This window comes from Camelus bactrianus, chromosome 13 (assembly GCF_048773025.1).
Source record: "Camelus bactrianus isolate YW-2024 breed Bactrian camel chromosome 13, ASM4877302v1, whole genome shotgun sequence".
Classification (NCBI taxonomy): Eukaryota; Metazoa; Chordata; class Mammalia; order Artiodactyla; family Camelidae; genus Camelus; species Camelus bactrianus.
This window is the reverse complement of record NC_133551.1, coordinates 21,278,473-21,302,395: the sequence shown is the minus strand read 5'-3', so window position 1 is coordinate 21,302,395 and position 23,923 is coordinate 21,278,473. Positions and strand designations below refer to the sequence as shown.

At 33.3% G+C, this 23,923-nt stretch overlaps 1 protein-coding gene and 1 non-coding gene across 6 annotated transcripts in view; both read left to right on the top strand.

Moving 5' to 3' along the window:
• Positions 1-23,923, top strand: part of NEXN (nexilin F-actin binding protein) — a 41,098-nt gene that overhangs the window by 7,798 nt on the left and 9,377 nt on the right. For 2 of the 5 annotated variants that reach the window (XM_074376183.1, XM_074376184.1), the window contains exons 2-10: positions 10,291-10,369; positions 11,783-11,974; positions 12,179-12,257; positions 12,341-12,489; positions 16,820-16,861; positions 18,048-18,245; positions 18,357-18,533; positions 20,126-20,314; positions 23,361-23,558. In XM_074376183.1, the coding sequence (XP_074232284.1) occupies positions 10,343-10,369; positions 11,783-11,974; positions 12,179-12,257; positions 12,341-12,489; positions 16,820-16,861; positions 18,048-18,245; positions 18,357-18,533; positions 20,126-20,314; positions 23,361-23,558 (1,251 nt within the window). In that variant the 5' untranslated portion in view covers positions 10,291-10,342. The remainder of the gene's footprint in view (positions 1-10,290; positions 10,370-11,782; positions 11,975-12,178; positions 12,258-12,340; positions 12,490-16,819; positions 16,862-18,047; positions 18,246-18,356; positions 18,534-20,125; positions 20,315-23,360; positions 23,559-23,923) is intronic. The other 3 variants (XM_074376186.1, XM_074376187.1, XM_074376185.1) reach the window with 2 other exon arrangements.
• Positions 6,251-6,357, top strand: LOC123619274 (U6 spliceosomal RNA). Its single transcript, XR_006727837.1, has one exon. It is a non-coding gene; the product is annotated as a U6 spliceosomal RNA (small nuclear RNA).

The window sequence follows — 23,923 nt, the reverse complement described above, 5'->3', positions numbered from 1 at the left end:
AACCTCTGTGGTCTATGAGCAACATGAGAAGAGATATTTTATCCTATTCATCTTTGTATATGTAGCGCCTTCCACTGTCTAGCATGATGTAGAAAGGTGTTTAGTAAATGTTCCTTGAATTAATTAATAAGTACATATTTATTCATTTTAGCTAATTCCTTCATTTCCCGTTTATTCTTAGTTCTGTCATACTTGTCATCTCTAAATCTATGAAGTAACATGCAAACCACCTAGTGTATGACACACCGTAGGGACTCAGTTGTTAGTTTCCACCTTTCTCCTTTATTTAGTATAGAGATACCAGGTCTTTCCTCCAATGTATTGTAACTTTAAAAAAAAGTCCCTACATTTTATTGATATATGTAACAATTTTATTAATGATTTTGTCGAATAAGAACTTGACAGTTTTCTTTGAGTGGTTATTTTAAAGTCTTCCCAAGAGAGAATAAAAGGCAAGAGTTACGGGTTTTGATTCTGGGTGTACTTCTGAGAGGACAGGAGGATGTACGGCATGGTGCCTAGAATCTGGTGAGTGCAGCTAGAGTAGGATTTTTCCCAACATTTTTTATTTATTGTTTGGTTTTTTTGTTGTTGTTTGGGGGGAGGTAATTAGGTTTATTTATTTACTCATTAATTTTAATGGACATAGTGAGGATTGAACCCAGGACCTTGTACGTGGTAAGCACATGCTCTACCACTGAGCTATACCCCCCTGAAAAGTTTTGATAATTCAAAAATGTTTATCAGTATTCTGAAGGAGAGAAGGCTGTTAAAGTGAGTCCTTTGAATTTTATAGCTTCTCATTTTATAAGTTTACTAATCAAAATGATAATACATATATATGAGTATTTCTAGTAAGCATAGTTGTATGAAATTGAAGGAGGCCCTGGGACCTCTGTGCTAAATAGGGCAGCAAATTCCAGATGAGCTTATAGACCCGTAGGTGAAGTGTTGACTAATAATATATGTATAAAGCATACACATGGGTGGAGATGATAAAATAAATCAAAGATTGAATGGACATTTAGAATTGGAGAGTATGTTTTCTAAAGATTAATTTGAGAAATTTTTGTAAATGTTCAATAGCAGATTTTAAAATGTAGTGGTAGGCAGTTTATTAAAGGAATGAAAGTTGAGTCAAAGGAATGGGGTCTTTTAGATTTCTCAATTTTGATGATTACTACATGGATGTCGAAAACCTTTCCATGATGGCTTTTGGGATTTATTTTAAGTTGTAATTTATGATTTAACAGGCATTGAGCTAGGCACTGGAAAGGAACCAATCCTCTGTAATCTGGGAAAAAAGCATAAAGTCTACCAGATGTACTGATGAAAGTCTGGGTGGGAGTAAGAGAAGTGCAAAATGTGGACCGAGAATGGAAGTCATTGACCTTAGGCGTCTAACTGGACAGTGGGTGTGGTGTATGCTGCCTTTTAATTCTGTATCAGGTAGGGTTTATTTTAGAACCTTACCTGTGTCTGCAGACAGCAAAGCAGACTGAACCATTACAAATCCTGTTCCAAGGCTTTAGTTCAGAGCTTTGGCCAAGAGACTGTTAACAATAATGGAGGAGAATAAGCAGAGTGTCTGTCTGCTCCGTGCCGCCTTTCTCAGGGCTTGGCAGAGCGCCTGGCACATCATAGATGCTTAATAAATGTTTGTGTAATGAATGGTGTGTTCTATTTATATCATATTCCTGCGGAATTATGATCTTCATGATAGTCATACATTATATCCAGACAACACTTAACTGTTTATAAAGTGCCTCCTCTTGAAGTTGGCAGAATTTACTTATTCAATAAACAGTTATTATGTCTTCTGTATACCAGGCATATGCTAAGTACTATGGATACAGCGGTGTTCAAAATACCGTCTCTACTCTCAAAGAGCTCACGTTCTGTAATAAACCATAGTGGAAGAGAATATTAAAAAGAATGTATGTAACTGAATCTCTTTGCTCTATATCAGAAACTAATACAACATTGTAAATCAACTATAATAAAAATTTTTTTTAAAATAGCACTCACATTCTGGTAAAGGAGGTGGTCAAGAAAGTGGTTTATTACCACGCACTGTAGTAAATGCCACAGTTGGGGTAAGCGTGAGGGTGTTATGGAAACACACAGGAGAAGTAACCCAGCCTCATGGAGACAAGGAAGGCTTCCTGGAGAAAAATGACAATTTATCTAAGAACCAAAGGATGAGTAGCAGTTATAAGAGAACATGCTACAGTTATGCTAGTATTTCAGAGGAAGGTATGGAGAGAGATGAGACTAGAGAGGTCATTTAAACTTCCAAAGTGTCTTAAATCACTGAAGAAAAAATGTAGAGTGAGAAGAAAAAGGCAAAAACTGAAACCTGGGGGCCAACAACGCCTGAGAAGTGGAAAGAGGCAAAGAAGCCATCAGAGGAGCAGAGAAGGAATGGTCAGACACATGTAAGAACAGGGAGAGAAAAGGTGTCACGGAGCCAAGCGAGAAGGATGAAAAGAATGAAGGAGCAACCGAGAGCATCAGGTGTAGAAATGAGGTTCAGAAGGAGGTAACTGTCCATTTTATTTGGCACTGTAATGGGAAAAGCATTATTATGCCTAATTTACCTGTAAAACTGAAGTTCACAGAAGTTAACTGGCTTGTCCAAGACCGTACATCTAATAAATGAGCTAAACAGAAACCCTAATCTAAGTTTTCTGGCTCTAACTCCAGTACTTCTTCCACCATCATTGTCTTAATGTGCTTGAAAAATCGACAATTAACTGAGAAAGCACCATTAAGATATATTTATAATTCCGAATTCTGCAAAGGTCTTTAAGCATCACAAGTTCTAGGAGAATATTATGGGAGATTTCAAATTATATTTGTATGACTCTTTTATCAAATTTAAAAATACACAGGTTTGTAATTTTGGTATGAGAGTTTGCGAAAAGTTGTGACAAAATTGAACCTGTATGTGCCATTTGTTCTGAATTTTTCATTTCATAATACACATTCCACCACATATAATTATGATCATTTACATATTGAGCATCTTAGTCCACAGTGTGGTCCCTAGATGGCTGAGGTAAGAGGCAGGTAGCTTTGGCAGAGCTGAAGGTCACTGTGCCTTTCTGGGAAAGGGCATGCCTACTTAGGGCACTGAGGAGCGAGGATGGAGAGAGGGTACCAGGAGACAGAAAGAACAGGGTTTAAGGAAACTGAAAATTCTTTTAGCTGCAGTTTAAAGAGCATTATGTCTCCATTCCTTGACTTAAGTTCAGCGTCTGTGATTCCATTCCACAGGAAGTTCCTTGATGGGATGGATTTATGGTTTAGTGTTGAGATTCACTAAAATGTGTGACATTCACCTAATTTTTAAACATTTCAGGGTCTTTGTCATGACTTTGTTGGAGTCAATTAATATTTTAAAAAGCCTTCAGAAAACCAAAATTCTCAGTCACTAAACAAATAAAAGTGAATTTGGTTACCCTAGGAGTACACTGTTAAGTCAAGTTCTGTTAGGTAAGAAATTCAGAGGCCTTCTGTATTCTCGGCAGTTTAGTAGAATGATAAGATGTATCAGTGTGCTCCTTAATCAAGAGAAGGATATACATGTGAATATTGTTACTTGATTCTTCACTGTCATTAGAAACAATAGTGCTGCTTGCATGTCGCTGACTTGGGCACTTTTAAAAATCAAACAGTCCCTGACTTTATCACACATGAATGAGTTTACTAAATGAATTCTAAACCACAATCAGCTGAGATGGGGCATTTCATTCACTACCTAAGAATCGTTTAATAACCTAACTCTGTTTTGCTTAACTCCAAGTAATTCTAAGAGCATAACTGCTAGCATGTATCACTTTAAAAGGAAAGAAAGGACTTAAATAAAAACTCTGTACTGCTCACATAGTGCAAAATGCTCATTTCTCCCTTACCCAGCACCAGGTCCTACTGCCAGTTGCCAGCTAAAGATTACAAATTCGTTAAGTGGAAAGAATACTATTAATCATGTCTTTTTAGCTTCCAGCATATTTCTGCTGCTCAGAATTGTGGTTCTCAAATAATTGGATTAAAAGCTCTGTTGATTACACAAGTAGGTAAAACCTTATAAGCTGGTTGCTATTCTCCCCGACCTCGCCACACAAAACTGTTGTACTGATTTCTTGGCATCAGCATATTACAGTGGGTGAGAATGCAGACTCAGTAGTCACACTGCCTGCTTCTATCCTGGGTCCACCACTCATTAATTGAATGTTCTTTGGCAAGTTACTTGACTTTTTTAAGGCTTGGTTTTCCCAACTGTAACAATTTACATAAGATTTCAAATTCTGTTAGATAAACTCTAAGACATTGTTCTCATATTAATATTTTAAGAAATCTTAAACTCCTGGGCTTGGAAAGTTTTTTGAGAGAGGATTTCATGATAGTATTTAAAGGGTTATTGTGGGAAATAAATGAAATAATGCTTGTTAAACACTTGGCTCATTACCTGGCATGTAGTAAAGGCTCAATAAACATTAGCTTGGGTTATTATCATCATAAATTATTTATATTGTGATCAAAGGATATGTTAGTGAGATAAGGGGTTTACATAAGACAATACATTCAGTGACTGTGAAACAGAGTTCTTTCCTGTAAAGTTGATAAACCATAGTCAGATATATACCTTTAACCCTGGTTTAGCACAGAAAGACAACTGAGTTAGCAACTGATATACACTCTTGTTTCTACCAGGCAGAGTCATGCCTTTAAAAAATTATCTGTGAAAGAATCCTGCAATTCTTTATTTGATTGATTTTGAAATTTTTTCTTCAGTGTAAAACTATGCAGGAGATATAGGTCCTATTGGTTTATAATCTGTTCCTTAAAAAACAATTCTGTAATACAAAAAGCTAATAAACTTCTTTTGGTATAAATTTTTTATCCTCAAAATGCAGAATGGAGCAAACTGTCAGCAAAGGATAACTTTGCTTATATTTTAACCCCAAAAGTTGAAGTTAGTACTGTTCAAATTTTCACAGACTTTCAAAATGAAAGCTCAGAATACTGAAATGACATTTAAAAAACTATTTTAAGTGGCTTTACTAATACTAAATTTAAAAATCAACATTATTTTATTCTAAATCTACAAATAAGTCAAGATACAATTTGAAGATTTAAAAAAAAAAATTAGATGACAGGGGCTAGCTGATTCATTTATTTTCTGGGACTACTCTCAACAGGCTAATTCTTCAGTATTACCAAGCCACACAACTTTCTTTCATTTCACCAGGGAAAAAAGGCTTCCTGAAATTCTGTCTGGCCAATTAATTCAGCTAAAATAATCAGTTCCTATAACCCCATGTGAGATTGCTCATCATACCTTTTGGTATTACACTTTGGAATTGCACAAATAATATATTAACGTATGCTTACTGACAGAGAAATGTAGGTTTTTACCAAAAAGGGAAAATTATGGCGAGGGAGACTCTAAGTGATGAAATTAATCAAAATGATTGATATGTACTAATGTTAGGTATTATTCTTAAGTTTTTCACATATGTTATCTCATTTAATCCTAATTAGGAAGCAACAGAGTTAGAATTTAGGTTTAGGTCTGATTGATATCAAATTGTGTTAAAATGTGAAGTGATGCAGGCTTGTATTAGTATGGGGGCTGTGAAAACAGTGAAGTAACATGTAAGAACAAATTTAAAAGTACCATTAACAAATCTTGACAATCTGTTAAAATTTAGGAGATAAAGAAAAAGAATGAACTAGAAATAACTCTAAGGTTTGAGAAGCTATAAGAATAAAGAGTAGGTTTTGGTTGGTTATACAATAAGAAATATCTAATAGGTAACTCTAGATATGATACAGTGGCTCAGGTAAGATAACAGGACTAGAGTTGTTATTTTTATCTCAGGCACACAGAATAGATTACTCGTCAGCTTTGCTTAATGACATTCTCATCCACGCATGGCCTACATTTATTAGGTAATCATCGCTAATAGTGTAATAAGCACCCGCAGACCCACTCAGCAACAGAAGTTAGGACCCTGTTAGTAACTGCATGGAATCATGTCCATCCCCCTCCCATCACATTGTCTTCTTCCACAAAGAAAACTTTAGCTCCAGATGGCTTCACTGGGAAGTTCTTGCAAACAGTTAACTAGGAAAAAATAATACCAATTCTGCATGAACTCTTACAGAACATTAAAGAGGAGGAAATACTTCCCAACTCATTCTATGCGGGCAGTGTTACTCTTAACAGCAGCAGACATGACAAGTGCTTGCCTTGGCAACACATACACTAGAACTGGAACTGTACAGGGGAGGTTGGCGTGGCCCCTGTGCGAGGGTGACAGGCAAATCTGTGAAGCATTCCATCTGTTTATGATGTCACTTATATGTGAAGTCTTAAAAAATAATACAAATGAGCTTATTTACAAAACAGAAAGAGACTCACAGACATAGAAAACAAACTTATGGTTACCAAAGGGGGAAAGTGCAGGGAGGGATAAATTAGGAGTTTGGGATGAGCAGATACAAAGTGCTATATATAAAATAGATTAAAAACAGGGTGCTACTGTATAGCATAGGGAACTATATTCAGTATCTTGTAATCACCTACAATGAAAAAGAATCTGAAAAAGAGTATATATATAAATATGTATAACTGAATCACTATGCTGTACACCAGAAACTAACACAGCATTGTAAGTCAACTGTACTTCAATTACAAAAGCAGACCTTGAGATTTGTAAATGTTAACGCAGTACATGTAAAAATAGATAAAAACAAATTTCTTCTGTATAGCATGGGGAACTATATTCAATATCTTGTAATAACCTTGAATAAAAAGGAATATGAAAATGAATATATGTAAATATATATGCATGACTCGGACAATATGCAGTACACCAGAAATCGACACATTGTAACTGACTATACTTCAATTAAAAAAAAAGCAGACATTACAAGAAAATAATGCCTTATAAACATGGATGCAAAGCTTTTTAACAAAATTTTATCAAATTGAATTATCAACATGTTAAAAGGATAATACATCATGACTAAATGAAGTTTATCCTAGGAATATAAAGTTGATTTAACATTTGAAAATAAATTAATGTAATTCACCATAATAAAAAGAAAAACCATATAATTATCTCAACAGGCACAGAAAAAGCATTGTATTAAATCCAATATCTATTCCTGAAATTACTCCAGCACAATAGGAATAGAAAATAACTTAATCTGATATAGGGCATTTAAGAAAAATCTACAGCTAAAATCATACTTAATGTTGAAAGACTGAACATTGTTCACCTAAGATCAGGAACAAGGCAAAGATGTCTGCTCTCACTGCTTCTATCTTACATTGTATTACAGGGTCTAGCTAGTACAATCAAGCCAGAAAAAGAAACAAAAGACATCCAGATTGGAAAGTAAAAATTAGAACTGTGTTCACAGATGATATAATCGTCTATGTAGAAAATCTCATGGAATCAACAATAAAGTAATTAATTACTTTAACAGGGTAGCAGCATATAGGATCAGAATACAAAAATAAATTATATTTTTATAAACTAGCAACAAAAAAATCATCAGTTGAAATCTTAAAAACATATTTACATAGCATCAACAAATGAAATTATTTAGGGATAAATCTCACAGAAGATGTCAAAGATCTGCACACTGAAAACTACAAAATATTTCTGAGAAAAAAAATTATAGAAGATTTAACTAAATTGAGAGAGGCACTGTTTTCATAGATCAGAAGACTCAACATTATCAAGATGTGAATTCTCCCCAAATCCACCTACAAGATTTCATTGCAATCCCAATCAAAATCTCAGCAGGCTTTTTACAGAAATTGACAATCTGATTCTAAAATTTGTATGTGAATACAAAAGCCTTAGAATAGCCAAAGCAACTTTGAAAAAGAACTGAGTCAAAGTTACACTACCCTTTTCAAGGCTTATTATAAAGTACACCAATCAAGATTGTGGTGTGGTGACTATAGTTAAAAACAAACTATGTTATTGGCATCAAGAGAGACAAATAGATTGATGGAACAGAATGGAGGGTCCAAAAATAGACCCACATATGTATGGTCAATTAATTTTTGACAAGGGTGCAAAAGCATTTCAGTGGAGAAAAGATACTTTTTTTCAATAAATGGCCCTGGAAAAATTGTTCTTCCATATGCGAAAAAAAAAATTGCACCATAGACAAAAATTAACTCAAAATGGATTGAAGACCTAAATGCAAAACCTAAAACTACAAAACTTGGAGAAGAAATTGTAGGATAAGTTTGTTGTGGGATATTTATTGGCATAAATACAGTACAACCCCAAAAGCAATCCATAAAAGAAAAAATTGATAAAATGGGCTTTATCAAAATGACAAACTTCTGCTCTTCAAAAGACACTGTTAAGAAAATGAAAAGACAAGCCAAAGACTGAGAGAAAGTCTTTTCTATTCATATATCTGATATAGGTCTTGTATCCAGAATGTGTAAGTGTGCTCAGACTTTATAATGGGAAAACAAACAACCAGGTAATAAAATGGGTGAAAGATTTGAACAGAAACTTCCACCAAAGAATATTTACAGATAGAAAAGAAACATATGAAAAGATATTCAATATTACTAGTTATTAGGGGAATGTTAATTAAAACCATAACGTGATGTCACTACACACTTTTAGAATGTCTAAAATTAGACCATACCAAGTGTGGTTGAAGATGTAAATAAAGTATAACTCATACACTATTGGTGGGAAGATAAGACGGTACAACCACTCAGAAAACAGCTTGACAGTTTCTTAAAAATTAAACATACATTTACCTCAAGGCCTAGCCATTATACTTTATTTAGCCAAGGAAATTGAAAAAGCATATGTCCTCACAAAGACTTGTACGTGAATATTCATAGCAGCTTTGTTTGTAATAGTAACTGGAAACAACCTAAATGTCCATCCACAGATGAATGGTTAACAAACTGTCATATATTTATACAATGGAGTAATGTTCAGTGATAAAAAGAAATGAACTGTTGATATATGCGACAACATGGATGAATCTCAAAGTAACTACACAGGGTGAAAAAAGACAGATAGTACATTCTACATGATTCCATTTATAGAAAGTTTAAACTAATCTACAGTGACAGCATATCTGCCTAGGGATGAAGGTGGGAAAGGCAAGAAGAGAAGGGAGGTAAGGAGGTCTCAGAAAACTTCTAGGGGTAATGTATATATTCATATCTTGATTGTAGTGATGGTGTCATGGGTTCATGACATATGTCAGAACTTACCAAATTTTGCACTTTAAAAAAGTATAGGTTTTTGTATACCTATTATACCTTAGTAAAGCTGTTTAAAAAATTGTTAAAGCCAACAGATAAATTAAAATAAAATTCTAAAAATTGTTCAATTAAAACAGAAGTAGTCAGGAAAAGAGTAATAGAGGATCAAAAAAAGGAGGGGCAAACAAGAAACAAATAGGAAAACAACAACAAAAAAACCAACCAAATAAGAATAGACTTAAGTCCATTCACATAAATAATCACATTAACTGTTAATGGACTAAATACCGCATTAAAAGACAGGTATTGTCAGAATTGATTTTTTTTAAAAAGCAAGATCCTATTATATGCTGTGTCCAAGAGATGTACTGTACATATAAAGGCATAGATAGGTTGAAAATAAATGGCTAGAAAATTATATACCATGCAAACTAAACTTAAGAAATTTGATGTGGTAGCTATTTTTGTATCAGGTAACTTGAAGACAATGAGATAAGAAGAGGGAAGTTTCACACTGATGAAAGGGCCAATTCAAAAAGAAGATATTATAATCATAATGTACATGTATTTTTAAAAGTTTGAAGTGATATGAAACAAAGATGACAGAATTAAAGGAAGAAATAGCACATAACTGAAGACTGATGGAACTAGGCCAAAACATTTTTTTTTTCCGTAAAGACATAGAAATAACATGATCAACCACCTTGACCTGGTTGATATTTACAGAATAATACACCCAACAACTGCAGAATACAGGTTCTTTGCAAGGGCCCTTGGTATGTCCACTAAGCTCCTTTGGGCCATGAACTTACAAGGATTTTTTAACACCATGTACATGGTACCTTCTGTATCCTGACTCTTAGTAAAAGGGGCTGAGCGTTATCATGATTTATTAACTGCCTGGATTATGTCAGTAGTTTTTGAGGAGAAATTAAGGTGCTATTTCTCTTTGTAAAAATATATAGCCTATTTAAAAATTAAGAAATTCTTATTCAATACTAATATATTTTTTTCAGGTGCAGAAAATTACAGAGCTTCATAATCATCCCAAGACCACATAGAGCAAACATGAATGATATTTCCCAAAAGGCTGAGGTAAGTTAAAAAAAAAATGGGGGAATCGGAGGGTTGACTGTAGAAATGCTTTTGAAAGGGCTGCTGTGTGGTAGGAAGGTCATATACGGTAGTAACAGTGTCAAGATGTAAAACATAAGAAGAGATAAAATTCACAGGCTGCTCTTGGACCCAGTAGTTTCATTTGGATTCTTATCTAGGAAACATGATTATTAAATTTTGTGAATGATAGTGAAGTAGACGTGATGGCTAGCATCTTGAGTAGACTTCTAATATCTTGATAAACCTTAGAAGTTACTTTTTCAGCATTTAAAAAAAAACTGGATTTGACGTCTACTTTTAGGAGAAAGAAATAATTCACTCTCAGGTGAGGGTCCTTCTTAGGCACTTCTTTCAGCAGCTGCAGTGAAACTTCTCTTAGCCTTTTTCTGGTTCTTGGCTGTAGTTACTGAGAGTTGTAGTAAGAAGAGTTCAGTTGCTGATACCCCAAAATTATAAACTTTAAAAAACTTTAAATGGCCAATGACACGATAAGTAGAAAATAAAATAGAGGCTGGGTATGCCACAGATTAATTAAACAATTTATCACTAGGGGAAAGGATTTGGTGTTCTGAGGCGATGAAGTTTTATTTACTGAAACTTCTTTTAGAGATCAGCTTAATTTTCAAAAAGAAGAAAATAATTTGCTTTCCTGGTTTCAGAATGGAGGGAAATTTTTTTCCTCCAGTCTTTTAGTAGATTCCTCCTTCTTTGGAAAGCTCTTTTGTCATTTGGATATTTTTCTCTTAGAGTTTATCCTACTTGGAATGATACAGCATTCTTATGTTACGTTTTTAATATTGGTTTAAAGAAGTTCTAGGTGGACGGTACAGCAGTGGTAATGACAAAAATCCCTGCTTGTGCGCAAAGTCCCTGGCTCACCTTAGCCACAACTGAGAAGTAAAGACCCTTCAGTTTTGCTCATATTTGATATGGAGACAGGCAAGAACATTATGTAAATGAGGCTTAAACTTCTTGCTTTGCATTCAACTTCATCTAATTTATTAAAATTAGTCTTGGTATCTTTTAAGAGAATGATGCAAAATCTGAATCTTTAACAATGAAGTAAGACAATAAAATACAGGTTGTTTTAAATTAGAGTCCAGTAATCAGTTTTTATATTTTACTAGCCTTCAGCTTCAGTGTAACATACCTACAAAATGGGACTTCTTTGCTATATATTAATAAAATTTTTATTCTCATTTTCTGTAATTTCATCTTTCATGCTTAGACTTTAGAAAGTAATCAGATTCTGATGATATAAATGTTTCAAACTCATTTCTATATTCTGTTTCAATAAATATTTCTTATATTGCTTGTTCTAATCTGTCTTTATCTAATTTCTTTCTATCTTATTTTTTTTAACTTTCTTCTCTTTATTTTCTTCTAACGAAGATTCTGCTTTCTTCATCTAAACCTGTACCAAAATCCTATGTACCAAAACTTGGCAAGGGTGATGTAAAGGATAAGTTTGAAGCCATGCAGAGGGCCAGGGAAGAAAGAAATCAAAGGAGATCTAGAGACGAAAAGCAAAGAAGAAAAGAACAATATATTAGAGAGAGAGAATGGAACAGGAGAAAGCAGGAGGTTATTTTATTTTATTTTATTCTTGTGTAAATATTTGTTTTCATCTTTTAAATTTACATTTTATTTATTATTCACATTAACCAAGTTTTATATTAAGTATAATTAAGATATTTTCTGTGTTTATAAGCTAAGTTCAAACTCTGCATATAATATGATTTAGTATAAAATTTGGACATGTTCATATTCATTTATTTAACCATTTAGATTAAAGAAATGCTTGCTTCTGATGGTGAGGAAGAGGGATCTTCAAAAGTAGAAAAGGCTTATGTCCCAAAGCTAACAGGTAAGACATTTGAGGGGTAAATTATAAATAAAATTGCAAAAAAGGAAACAGCAAAATATCAAACATGTTTCATATGTTCTTAGGAACTGTTAAAGGTAAATTTGCTGAAATGGAGAAACAAAGACAAGAAGAACAAAGGAAGAGAACGGAGGAGGAACGAAAACGCCGGATTGAGCAGGATATGTTAGAAAAAAGGAAGATACAACGTGAATTAGCAAAAAGGGCCGAGCAGGTATACACTGCATATTATGTTGGCATTTACTTCAGCAACCAATTGTACAGAGTAAAACTAATCAGTATGTTGCCTAATCAAAACATTTTAATATAAAGGAAACCTCTTAAATAGTAGCTAACGTGAAAATAAGGTCATAAGCACAACTATTTAACATCAAATGACTAGAAGGATGAGGGCAGAACGTGCCTATTTCAAGGTTGAATACCGAGATGCTTTTGTTATATACCATCTTATTATTCTGTTCACATTCCTTACATTGTCCACATTCCTTATTTTTCTTGACACATTAGAGAATTTTATGAAGCTGTAAGACAATTTCATACACAAACTATCCACAAGCATGTAACAAAATACTGCTCTTTGAACAGCAATCAGAAAATACTTATAACCAAACACTAGGGCATAATTCAGATATCTTCCTAATCAATAATTTGAAACAAATAAAATCACATTTTATTCAGTAATGGTATTATTAGCTCACTTAAATTTTTTTGCAATTTGGGGAGAGGGGGAAATGTGTGACAGTCATTTCCTCAGTATCGCCATTCCTGAGGCACGTAGCCGCAGAGGACAAATTGGAGAAAAACATCATATTACTATGATTTTATATAATCTCTTAATGAACTTAGAATTCTCATATATTTTAGCTCAGAGCATGAGAACTAAGAGGCTGGTAAGTATTTTAAAATACTCAAGAATCTGATCTAATTTCCAGAAAAAGCTAGTGTCTCAAAATGATTAATGATTATAATGATACAGAAATTTGAAATTTTAATAGTCATAATTACATTTTGTTGAGTAAAGAACTGACCCAAAGTCACAAAAATTTCTTTAACTTATCGATATTTATTTTATGTTATAAATGATCTGTACTCAAAGAGTTGAAAAAAATGACAGAAGACAGTTTTATTCTTTATGCACTTTTAACCTGGTCTGCATTGATCAATGTATTGGGCTTAATGAGACAATAATGGTATTTATCTCAGAGTTTTGTATAAGATTATATGAGTTAATAAATGCAAAGCACTTAGTAGTGCCTGGTGCAAAGTAAGTGGGCTGTAAATGAGTGTTTCACCTCAATAGTAGTACATATAGATCAGATGTCATGAAACCGTTTCAGTTTCTCCTCCTCTTATCAATATTTTAATAACTATTCTAACATAGTCTTCACAGTTTATTGTCTCTTGAAAAACTGTTTTTTTCTTGGCTCTTTTTTGCCTGCTCTTTAAGTGCCTTAAATCTGTTTGCTGTGCTTCTTTCAGTTTCTACTACCTTTCTGGAAAAAAAAAAGTGACAAAGAGGGCAAAGCATATGCCATATTTGCACGTCAAAGAAATTTATTTATCCTGACTTGGCAAATAACCACTTCTGTGGCACAAATAGCCTTTTGTATGGTGGCAAATAATGTCACATGCCAGATGAATTACAGGAAAGAACTGGAATTTCCTGTATTGTATTACTTTGTACCTCTTTGTCTGAAGAAAGGAAGGTATGCTTTACCTCTGTCACCTCCAGTCGTCAAAGATCAGTATTCATTTTGAAACAAAAATTTCACAAGGGAATACAATTATAATAAATGAACATTTTAGGTTACATATTATAAGTATAAAACATATCACTGTGATTTGTAATTATACTTATAATATAAATTATAAAATAAGGTAATCAAATTATATTAAAATATATGGTGTTTGGCAGGAAATAGTGGGTTTGCACATGGAGTTAGTCTACTTCTTTTAAGTCTTATCTTTTTCCAAAAAGCACTGATTTTATACTAGATTTGAAGACCCACTACAACCCCAAGAACTGAATAAGGAGGCAGTGGTTTCACAAAGAGAAAATATGTCTGTGTTGAAGAGGTAAATTTGAGTATGATGAAGACATAGAATACTGAGAGAGATGGAAACAAAATCTAAGCATGAGAAAGAACCAGTTTCTTTAACAACCCAGTTTCTTTTAGTAACCCTACATGGCAGAGTGCCATAGAAACTTGGTTAATGAAATTTTTGGCCTATTAAATTCTTTGAGACTATGTAGGTAGAGCAAAATAAACTATTAATAGTAATTTCATCTCGCAAATATGGAAAGCAATTTTAAAACCTAAGTAAGAACATTTTTCACTTAAGTCTAATAAAATTTAATGTATCTTTGAATATAAGAAGTAAAGCATCATGTAGGTCATCAAGAAGAGGCTTTATATTTATTTGAAAAATCCTCTTGTACAAATCCATATTCAAGAATGCTGTAGAAGTAATTCCTGAGTTAGATGGATATCTGAGAAACGTTCAAGATAATTAGCAGTTCTGAGGTTCTAGGATATTATAATGAATTAAAAATAGGTGTACTTCATACACTCGATGTTGGAGTCAAAAGACCAATAAAATTTGAGGGAGAATCTGTATTTGGTATAATCTGGTTATCTTTGAGGATACTTTTATGGGCAAGGTTAACATCTGTCAATTTAGAAAAAGAGAAGTTACAGGTGGGGGACTGAGATGTTGTAAAGAAAGACGAGAAAGAATGTTGGGGAAGGAGCAAAAGGAGTTTTCTCAAAAGAAATAGTTTGGAAGCAGCTCTTCAATGGTAGCTTCTGAAAGCTAACACTATAATTGAACGGAATGTCTCAGTTCTCTGTGAATGTACTGACACCATGGCCACTTAGACAAATTCATCTTTTTCCTTATTTGTTAAAACTGGATGGAGGGGGATGGATATAGCTCAGTGGTAGAGTGCATGCTTAGCATGCGTGAGGTCCTGGGTTCAATCCCCAGTACCTCTTCCGAAAAATAAAGATAAAAAATTTATTAAAATAGCCAATGGAAAACAATTTCTTCTTTTGTTTTGATAATGGTTTAAAATGAGCAAAAAAAAAAAAAAAAAAAAAAAAAAAAAAAAAACAAGGAAAAAACCCACAGAACCAAAAAACACGCAACCAACCAAAGAAAAACTCCTTCAAATATAGTATATGAACTACTGTAAGCAAATAAAAATTGAGAAGGTTGTAGCTGCAAGAAAAAGAAATTTGGGGTTAAAAATTTTAGAATTATTCTTCCCTATAGTTTCAATGTCTGGCTTTGCACCATACCTCTTAGAACTTTTTATTGAGAGATTAACATGATTTTAGAGGAATTGTTAGCACTCTTTTGAAGGGAAATAATTTTATAATCATTTTATTATAGATTCATTCAAATTTTTCATAGTATAGCATTATAAAACCTTCACCATTTACCCAGCAAATCCATGTAATAGTTCTCTGACAAAGCAAATCATTCTGAGCAAAACTGTTAAAAATAAACTACCGAAATATAAAATAGATTTATTTTTAATAAATGATTTATTCAGAATAATTTATTTTTCAAAAAATGTGGTATCTTGATAAATGTATTATTTCTTCTGTGACAGAATATAGACACGTGGGATGATGAGAGAGCAGGGACTCAGCCAGCCCAGTTGCTAGTATGATCCTCAGTACAACAGAGTTCCCCGAGGCTGAGTGAGGAACAAAGTACTTCCAGACCTTTCATTGGTGTTAAGAATCAAGTTAAAACTATAAACAATCTGAATTTTTACTTTCTAACTCCTCCCATTTTTGCATTGCTGATGTTTCCTTTTCCTGCAATCTCAAACACTGCATTATTTAAATCACTTTTCTGTCATTTCTCACTTTGTTATGTACATCAGCCTGCCCCTCAGGCTAACCTAATGATGTTTCTTTTGAGTAATGGACAAATTGAGCTCGGGCCGTTTGAATGAGGGCCTTTCCTACATAGATCTGGTCAAAATATAGAGCAGACAATTAAGACTAACGTGAAGGCCTGTACCTTTCACTGTACTTTATTATTGTGTCAGTTACATTTTTGCCATGTATTTATATTGTAAAATATAGTCGTGATGATTATTTGTTAATGATAGGTTTTCCTTTTGCTGTGGCAGAGACGGAGAATGGAAAAATGTTTCTGTGTCTCAGTTTAAATTGCTTATTTAATTAATAACTGCTGCTTGTAAGCTCACAGCCAGGTTGTAAGAGTTTGGTCCATTATTCAAATTCCAGAATTACAAAGGTAGGCCTTATTTTAATTTTTTCTTAATATTTTGTTCCCTCGATATTGATATTGGTATCAAAATGCAAAAATTAGTATAAGGTTCTAAAAGGACATAATTTAAAAGGACCTAATTGGCCAACATGGAGCAACACAAAAATATTTCCAAAATTCGAACCTTTGAAAATTTACCATAAATCACAACTAAATCACTTTTCAGTTGTATGTTTAAAAGCAAAAAGCAGAAACCTGATGTAATGTAATGATATGAAATTCTCATTCAATAGATTGAGGACATAAACAATACGGGAACTGAACCAGCATCAGAGGTAAATGGATGTTTCCTTTAATGAAACGCTCACTGAAAATTATCTGGTTCACAAATAATCTTTCGATTAAAAAAGTTGAAAGTTTTACTCTTTTAATTATAGATATAGCAACAACAACAACAAAAGGGCAAAAATATTTTGCAAAGCAAGATGATACTTTTGCACTTCCAATCACTATAGCTTAGTGTTTTTAAAGAAAAGTATGTTTTTTGCTTTCATGGTTAGATTAGAGACACAAGTCTCAGTTTGAGATACTCTGCCAAGACTATATTTCTTGAACTGCTCTAATAGTTGAGATTGTTGAAAGCTAACATTTAAAAAAGGCATTTTCTTTTCGTCATTTGTCTTCTTCCCCCAGAGCTCCTGATGTCTGCTGGTTATCAAACACCAGCAGAGAGTGCAATATCTATTACCATGAAAGACTGTTCAACAACCACGAAAACTTTACTTTTCTCTTTTTATCTAACAGAGAAAGTTAAAGAGCAATCAATTTGATGGTGTGCCTAGAACTACAGCCACATTAATTGGAAGCAGTTTTATTTTAGGGGCATGTGTTACATAACTCTTCACTTCGTTTTTGAAAAAAGTTCAGAGGCAATAATAGATTACATAATAGAACTAATTAAAATGATTTTAAAAACAAGTTTAAGAATATTTGAATAAGACCAAATGCCAAAGACTTTTGTCTGTAATATATTTTCTAAGTCATTTGGAAATGCTGTTTTTTTCTCACTAAATGTTAGTTTTATTAAGTATTTAAAAACTTGCATGGAGAGAAAAATCATATACAGAAACCTTCTGTGTTTAAACTGAATCCATCCACCATCAAATTGATTTAGAGTACACTCACATGCACAGTACCTTTTGTGGGATTAGTGCACGGATAGCTAAATCCAGATAATGTCACGCAGTTTTATATAAACAGCTATATTAACACCAACTTCTAGGAAGAAAGATGCTTCTTGAATCTTGTCAGAAATGGATTTCAATAAGATTAACTCATAATGTACAGTGAGTTCAGAGAAAGCTATTTAACAGAAATCTGAAAAAAAAAAACAACCCAAAATTTTGTTCATCATAACATTGATGGCAGTGTAATGAAATTCACCAATGATGGAAGTAAAATCTCACGAGACCTAAATTTTGATTAGGGAGAAATATGCTAATTATCTGTTTTATAATTTAGGAAGGAGATGATTCACTACTTATAACAGTAGTACCTGTCAAATCACACAAAACATCTGGAAAAATAAAAAAGAATTTCGAAGATCTAGAAAAAGAACAAGAATTAAAAGAAAGGGTCAAGTGTGAAGAAGATAAAAGAATAAGACATGAAGAACAACGTCGATCTCTCAAGGAAGCGACATGTCTTTCATTGGTCATGGTAAGGTTTTTTTTTTTTTTTTTTTTTGGTAAAGAATAAAAAAAAGCAGTTAAGTTGGTTAGCAGCATGTCCCTTTATGATTAATAGGTGGGTTTCATTATGTTTTCATAGGATGATGACCTGGAAAGTGAGGCAAAAAAAGAATCACTTTTTCCTGGAAAATTGAAACTGACTTTTGAAGAATTGGAAAGACAAAGACAAGAACATCGAAGGAAGCAAGCTGAGGAGGAAGCAAGAAAACGTTTAGAAGAAGAGAAGCGTGCTTTTGAAGAAGCACGGCGACAAATGGTAAAACAAACATATATATGTAACATTTATATATATGGTAGTATATATAATAATACAATGATATATAACATTTATACATTATTATATTTTATAAATTGTATGTATAATTATTGTATATTATATAAATGATATATATAGAACATTTAATATTAAGGGAAGATGGCTGGCTTTAGATAAGGTTCATTGCTATAAATTTAAGGAAATTTTCTATATCCAAGGATGTCATTTTGAAACTGTGTACATATCCCATATATGAAATACATCCATATTATCTTCTAGTTTCTTTTTTGGGACATTTTACCTAATATGTTTCAAATTTTCATTTTTATTAATTATAAATATGCAAAATAATTATTCAACCAACCTGGTTTCTCTTCATCTGTTAGTTCAGCCTGCAATGTGTTTAATAGCAGGGTGCAGCACACTTTCAAGTCTATCGTGTAAGTGTACACTTAGTTTCAATATATATGTGTATAGATATATGTAAATGTATATAGTCTAAGTGGTCAAGAGCATGGATTTTAGAGCCAGACTGCCTGGATTCAGTTATCTATCATTTATTAAGTGTGTATCCATGAACAAGTTATTTAACCTCTCTCTGTCTTAGTTTAGTTTTTTTATTTGTAAAATGGTGAAAATAATTGTGCCTACTTCTTAAATCATTAAGTGATTTAATACAGAAAGCAGTTAAGTGGTATCTGGTATATAATAAGTGCTTTAAAAATGGTAACTGCTATTATTATAGTAATAGATTTAACAATAGCAAATAAAATTGAAATAAGAAAACACTGATTCCAAATTTCATTGCAAGAATTTAAGAATGGAACATCTGTAATTTTTTTAAGCTTTCAGAATTTCTTAATTAACTTTCATTAATGATGTTCTAAGGACTATATCTCCAAAATTTTAATTTTCTGCATATTTGTTTGAAAATGTTATTATTTTGGGGTAATTATAGTTGGATAATACCTACACATTTTAGATATCACTAGTAGTTAATTTAGTGAAAAGGAATAGAGATATCATTAATTAATCAAATTATAAATGTGAGTAATTAATTTAATTTAGTATTATTACATTAGAATTTTAATTATAAAATCATAAAATTTGAATTGTATATAAAATAGTTCTAGATAATATTATGTTTAGTAACCATAGTTCATAGTAAAAAAATCCATGAAAAGTACAGAATGAGAACTTTATTTTACCCTCTAAGAGACTGGGTATGTATACTTGACCCTCAGTTTCATACACACACACACACACACACACACACACACACACACGTTTTATGTTTGTTCTGGGAGAGTTAATGTTTAATAAAACTTTTAAATGACTTCTTAAAAATTTTAAATATTTCATCTTATCTGTTTAAAAAGTTGGCTTGCTTGAGAAGTTTTATTTAACTTGCGTACATCTTTATTTGGAACTTCTCCAAATCTGATTTTTTTAATCATACAGGATATTCTGAAGGAAGGAGATTTTGGCAAAGAAACATTCCTGTGTGGGGTGGCTGAGTCTGGGCCTTTTGATTGATAATTCATTCCTGTCTTTGATGAATCTCAAGTAGTCATGAGTTGTTTCTTGGTTAGGTAAATGAAGAGGAGGAAAACCAAGACACAGAAAACATTTTTAAAGCATACCGCCCTGGTAAACTCAAGCTCAGTTTCGAAGAAATAGAAAGACAGAGGAGAGAAGATGAAAAAAGGAAAGCAGAAGAAGAAGCCAGGAGAAGAATAGAGGAAGAAAAGAAGGCATTTGCTGAAGCAAGGAGAAGCATGGTAAGACAGAATGTAACTGGAGAAGGCCATTAGGAGTCAGCTTTTTTAGAGTATGTTGTGAAATCATTCAGCTTTGGGGAATACTCTATTATTTCTGGAATTTATGCCAAAAATAGGGATAGCATATAAGTTTTAAAATCTCCTTTGGCATAACACCATTTATATTTGCTTTAATATAGTTTTGAGAACGTTCTGATAAATTGCTATGCCTGGCATAGAGGAGTGTGTATTAACTTCCTTCTCTGGGAAGATACGTTTTCCAGAACTAAGTGTTAAGCAAGGAGGTGGGGGTGGTGGGATTTCTACCCCCACCACCGTTCCTTCCCTCCTCTCCATTCTCTTCTCCCTTCCCATATTTCGTCCTTCCCTTCCTCCCATCTTCCTTCCTTTTCTTCTTTTTTTTTTTTTTTTCAGTTTCTATCCCATCCAGGATATATTAAATGACCAAAGGCGTTTAATCAAGATTATTTAACTCTCCAAAATGCTTACAGTCACTTCTGGATATTGCTACTAAACTTAACTCTGTTACAAAATTATACTTCTTATACCATTTTAATGTTTGTAAAATGCACAGTTATCTGATAAGCTTTATTTTTAAGTAAGTTGACATGTGAACGGTGTATCCCTTTCTTGAAACATTTTAATTGGCGTCAGCAACATCATGATGTAGTTTTCTCTGGGTGAGCTTCAGACACATATATCCAAGTGTCTGTGTGGCTTCAGCAGATGCGCAGATCAGAAACTTGAGAGCCTTAAACACCTCCATCTCATTCATGCCTCACATTCCAGTCATTCACTAAGCCTCATTCCTCATATCATTCTAAAAATTTATCCTTTTTTCCCCATTTCCCACCGCCACTACTATAATGCAGGTCACTGTTTTCTCTTGCCTCAGGCCAACTCCTAAATAACTTGCTTTCTTGCCTATAATCCATTCTTCCTTGTTAAAACCAGGAGTGGACTTCCTTTAAAAAAAAAAAAGTAAATTTGATTATGTTACTATTTTGCTTAACAAATTTCTACTTTCCCTAGGCAAAAATCCAAAACTAAAATTTTAAAACAAATTTCTTCATAATCTTGCCCTGGTAGATTTCTCCAGTTTCATTTCTTGATTCTTCCTTAATTTGCCACATTTGTTCCGGATGTACGAAATTTCCTTCCATTTCTTCAAAATACTATGCTCTCATATCTGGAATTTCATAAATGCTGTATAGACCATGTCTCTCTCTCCTTTCCTTGTGCTATCTCCTATTCATATTTTCCATTTCCTCTGGAAGCCTTTCCTGATGTGTTCCTTTGATGTGTTCTTACAGTACTTAGCGCTCCCCTGGCATGGTACTAATGCTATGTTGTTGCTTATGGCCGTCTTTCTCAATCCAGGAGACTGAGACTGCCTCCAGCATGCAGTGCATTGTATTCTAGTGTAATAAACTTCCTATAAATGTTTGCGGAATAGGTCATATTAAAACTATCTTATGTCTATTATTAGGTAATCCTTGATTCACAAATGGTTTCTACACAGAAACCCTGCAAACATTGTGAAAGCACTTGATTTTTGGAGAGTTAATTGGTTTAGAAGTGGTAGATGAGAAGTACCTGGGAAGATCAGGAAATCCAGTCCTGGGGGAAGATTTTTAGGTCAAGTCTGCATTTTTTTCCATGATTCACTAGCAGAAAAAGTGCAGGGAAGGAAGACTGCATTAAACTTTAACTCTAGTTTCTTAGAGACATTTCTGTGTCAGAAAAGGAAACAAGCTTTTCCCTTCATTTATGTTGTTTTCTTATCCACAGCCAAGTATCATCATTTCATATTATAGCTCAGTTAATTCACATATCAATAAGAATTTTGTTTGCAATCTGTGGATTGTAAGACCCTATAAACATTGTTTCTGAGTTGAACTGGTTCTGTGGTAAAGCCTGTCATATAGAAAACTTGGAATGAATAATTACCCTTTGCCTCTCGTATTCCCCTGTGACGATTTCAGCCACAGGGACACAGTTCAGGTAAGAGGTTTATGTGTATACTTTCAGGGGATAGAATTAGGTAATTGCTTTCATAGTAAAATGTATTCCAAGTCAGTGATTTAAAAGCAGAGCTTCTGTTTGCAATTTAGAGATTGCCTATATACAGAGAATGACATTGTAATAAGAAGACTGCCATTTGGGAGCTAACTATGGTGTCAGGCACATTGCAGAATGTTTCCAGACTTTAGTTAATTCTCATGACAGCTTGATGAAAGCTGTCGCAGGTAAGGAAACTCAGATTTAGGAAGGCTATGTAACTTCCCCAAGGTCACAACTAAATGGCAGTTAGACATGTAATTCATGAAATTACAAAAAGGTAGTCTAAATAGTTATTTATAATTTTATTAGAAAAACTTCTAAAGATTTGAATCACCTTTTCCACATAGTGTTTATGTTGACTTTGGAAAAGTTACTGTTCAGTGCCTCAGTTACCTCATCTAGGAAATGGGGATATTAATAACACCTACTTCATAGTGTCACAGATTAAATAAGTCAATGCATGTAAAGTGCTTAGAATTGCATCTGGTAGCTGTAAGTATTAACTATTAGTGTTTATTTTTAATTAGCCTGACAGTAATCAGTACAATAAAACCGCAGCATTAATAGTAATTTTTGCCTGATTATGAAGGGATCACGATGAGCTCTCTAATTCATTCAGACAAAACCATGATTAAACTGAGATGCTCTGTTTTAATTACCAGAATGGAGTTCATTTTAATCCAATTAAAAAGTTTTCTCAATATTAGAACATCTTAATGTCTAATTCAAATTGCTTATAGTATAAAGTCAGACTGTTTATTTGTGTTCATTTGAACAGAGAGTAGATGGTCACCATTTTCCCTGTAACTATAAAATACTTTAGTCTTATATTTTCTAATAATTCCTCCTTGTTTATTGTTTTATACTTTTAAAGAGAATTTTTGGGTTTTGGTTCAGTGTGAAACCTTTCTATTCAAGTAATCAGTTTCTACAAGAGATATTCTCTGTTTAGTAAGAGAGATAAAATAATTATTTTAAATAGGTAGTAGATGATGACTCCCCCGAGATGTATAAGACAATTTCTCAAGAGTCTCTTACACCGGGAAAACTGGAAATTAATTTTGAGGAATTACTGAAACAAAAAATGGAAGAAGAGAGACGACGAACAGAGGAGGAACGGAAGCATAAGCTAGAGATGGAAAAACAGGAGTTTGAACAGCTGAGACAAGAAATGGGAGAGGTAAGATTTTAAGAAATATCCATTTACAGTCCACAAATACTTACCAAGGGAAGTATTTCACATGTGTTACCTTACAATAACTTTCTAAGTATTATTCTCATAAACGCTCAGCATACTCCTGTGAGGCACTTGGTACCACTGTCAGCATAGTTAAGCGCACTTTCCAGCCTGCTGGAACTCTGCTCTCTCCCAGCTAGTTTGAAAAATATGTAAGACTCCAGGTGACTGAGATATTACAGTTGTACGTAAGTAAATATCTTTTCCTATATAACTCACAATTGTGTGATTACATCGTGACTGAGAACTGTCATTCTACAGAACTTAATATATCCACAAGACCGAATTAAGCCGATATTCAAAAGGAG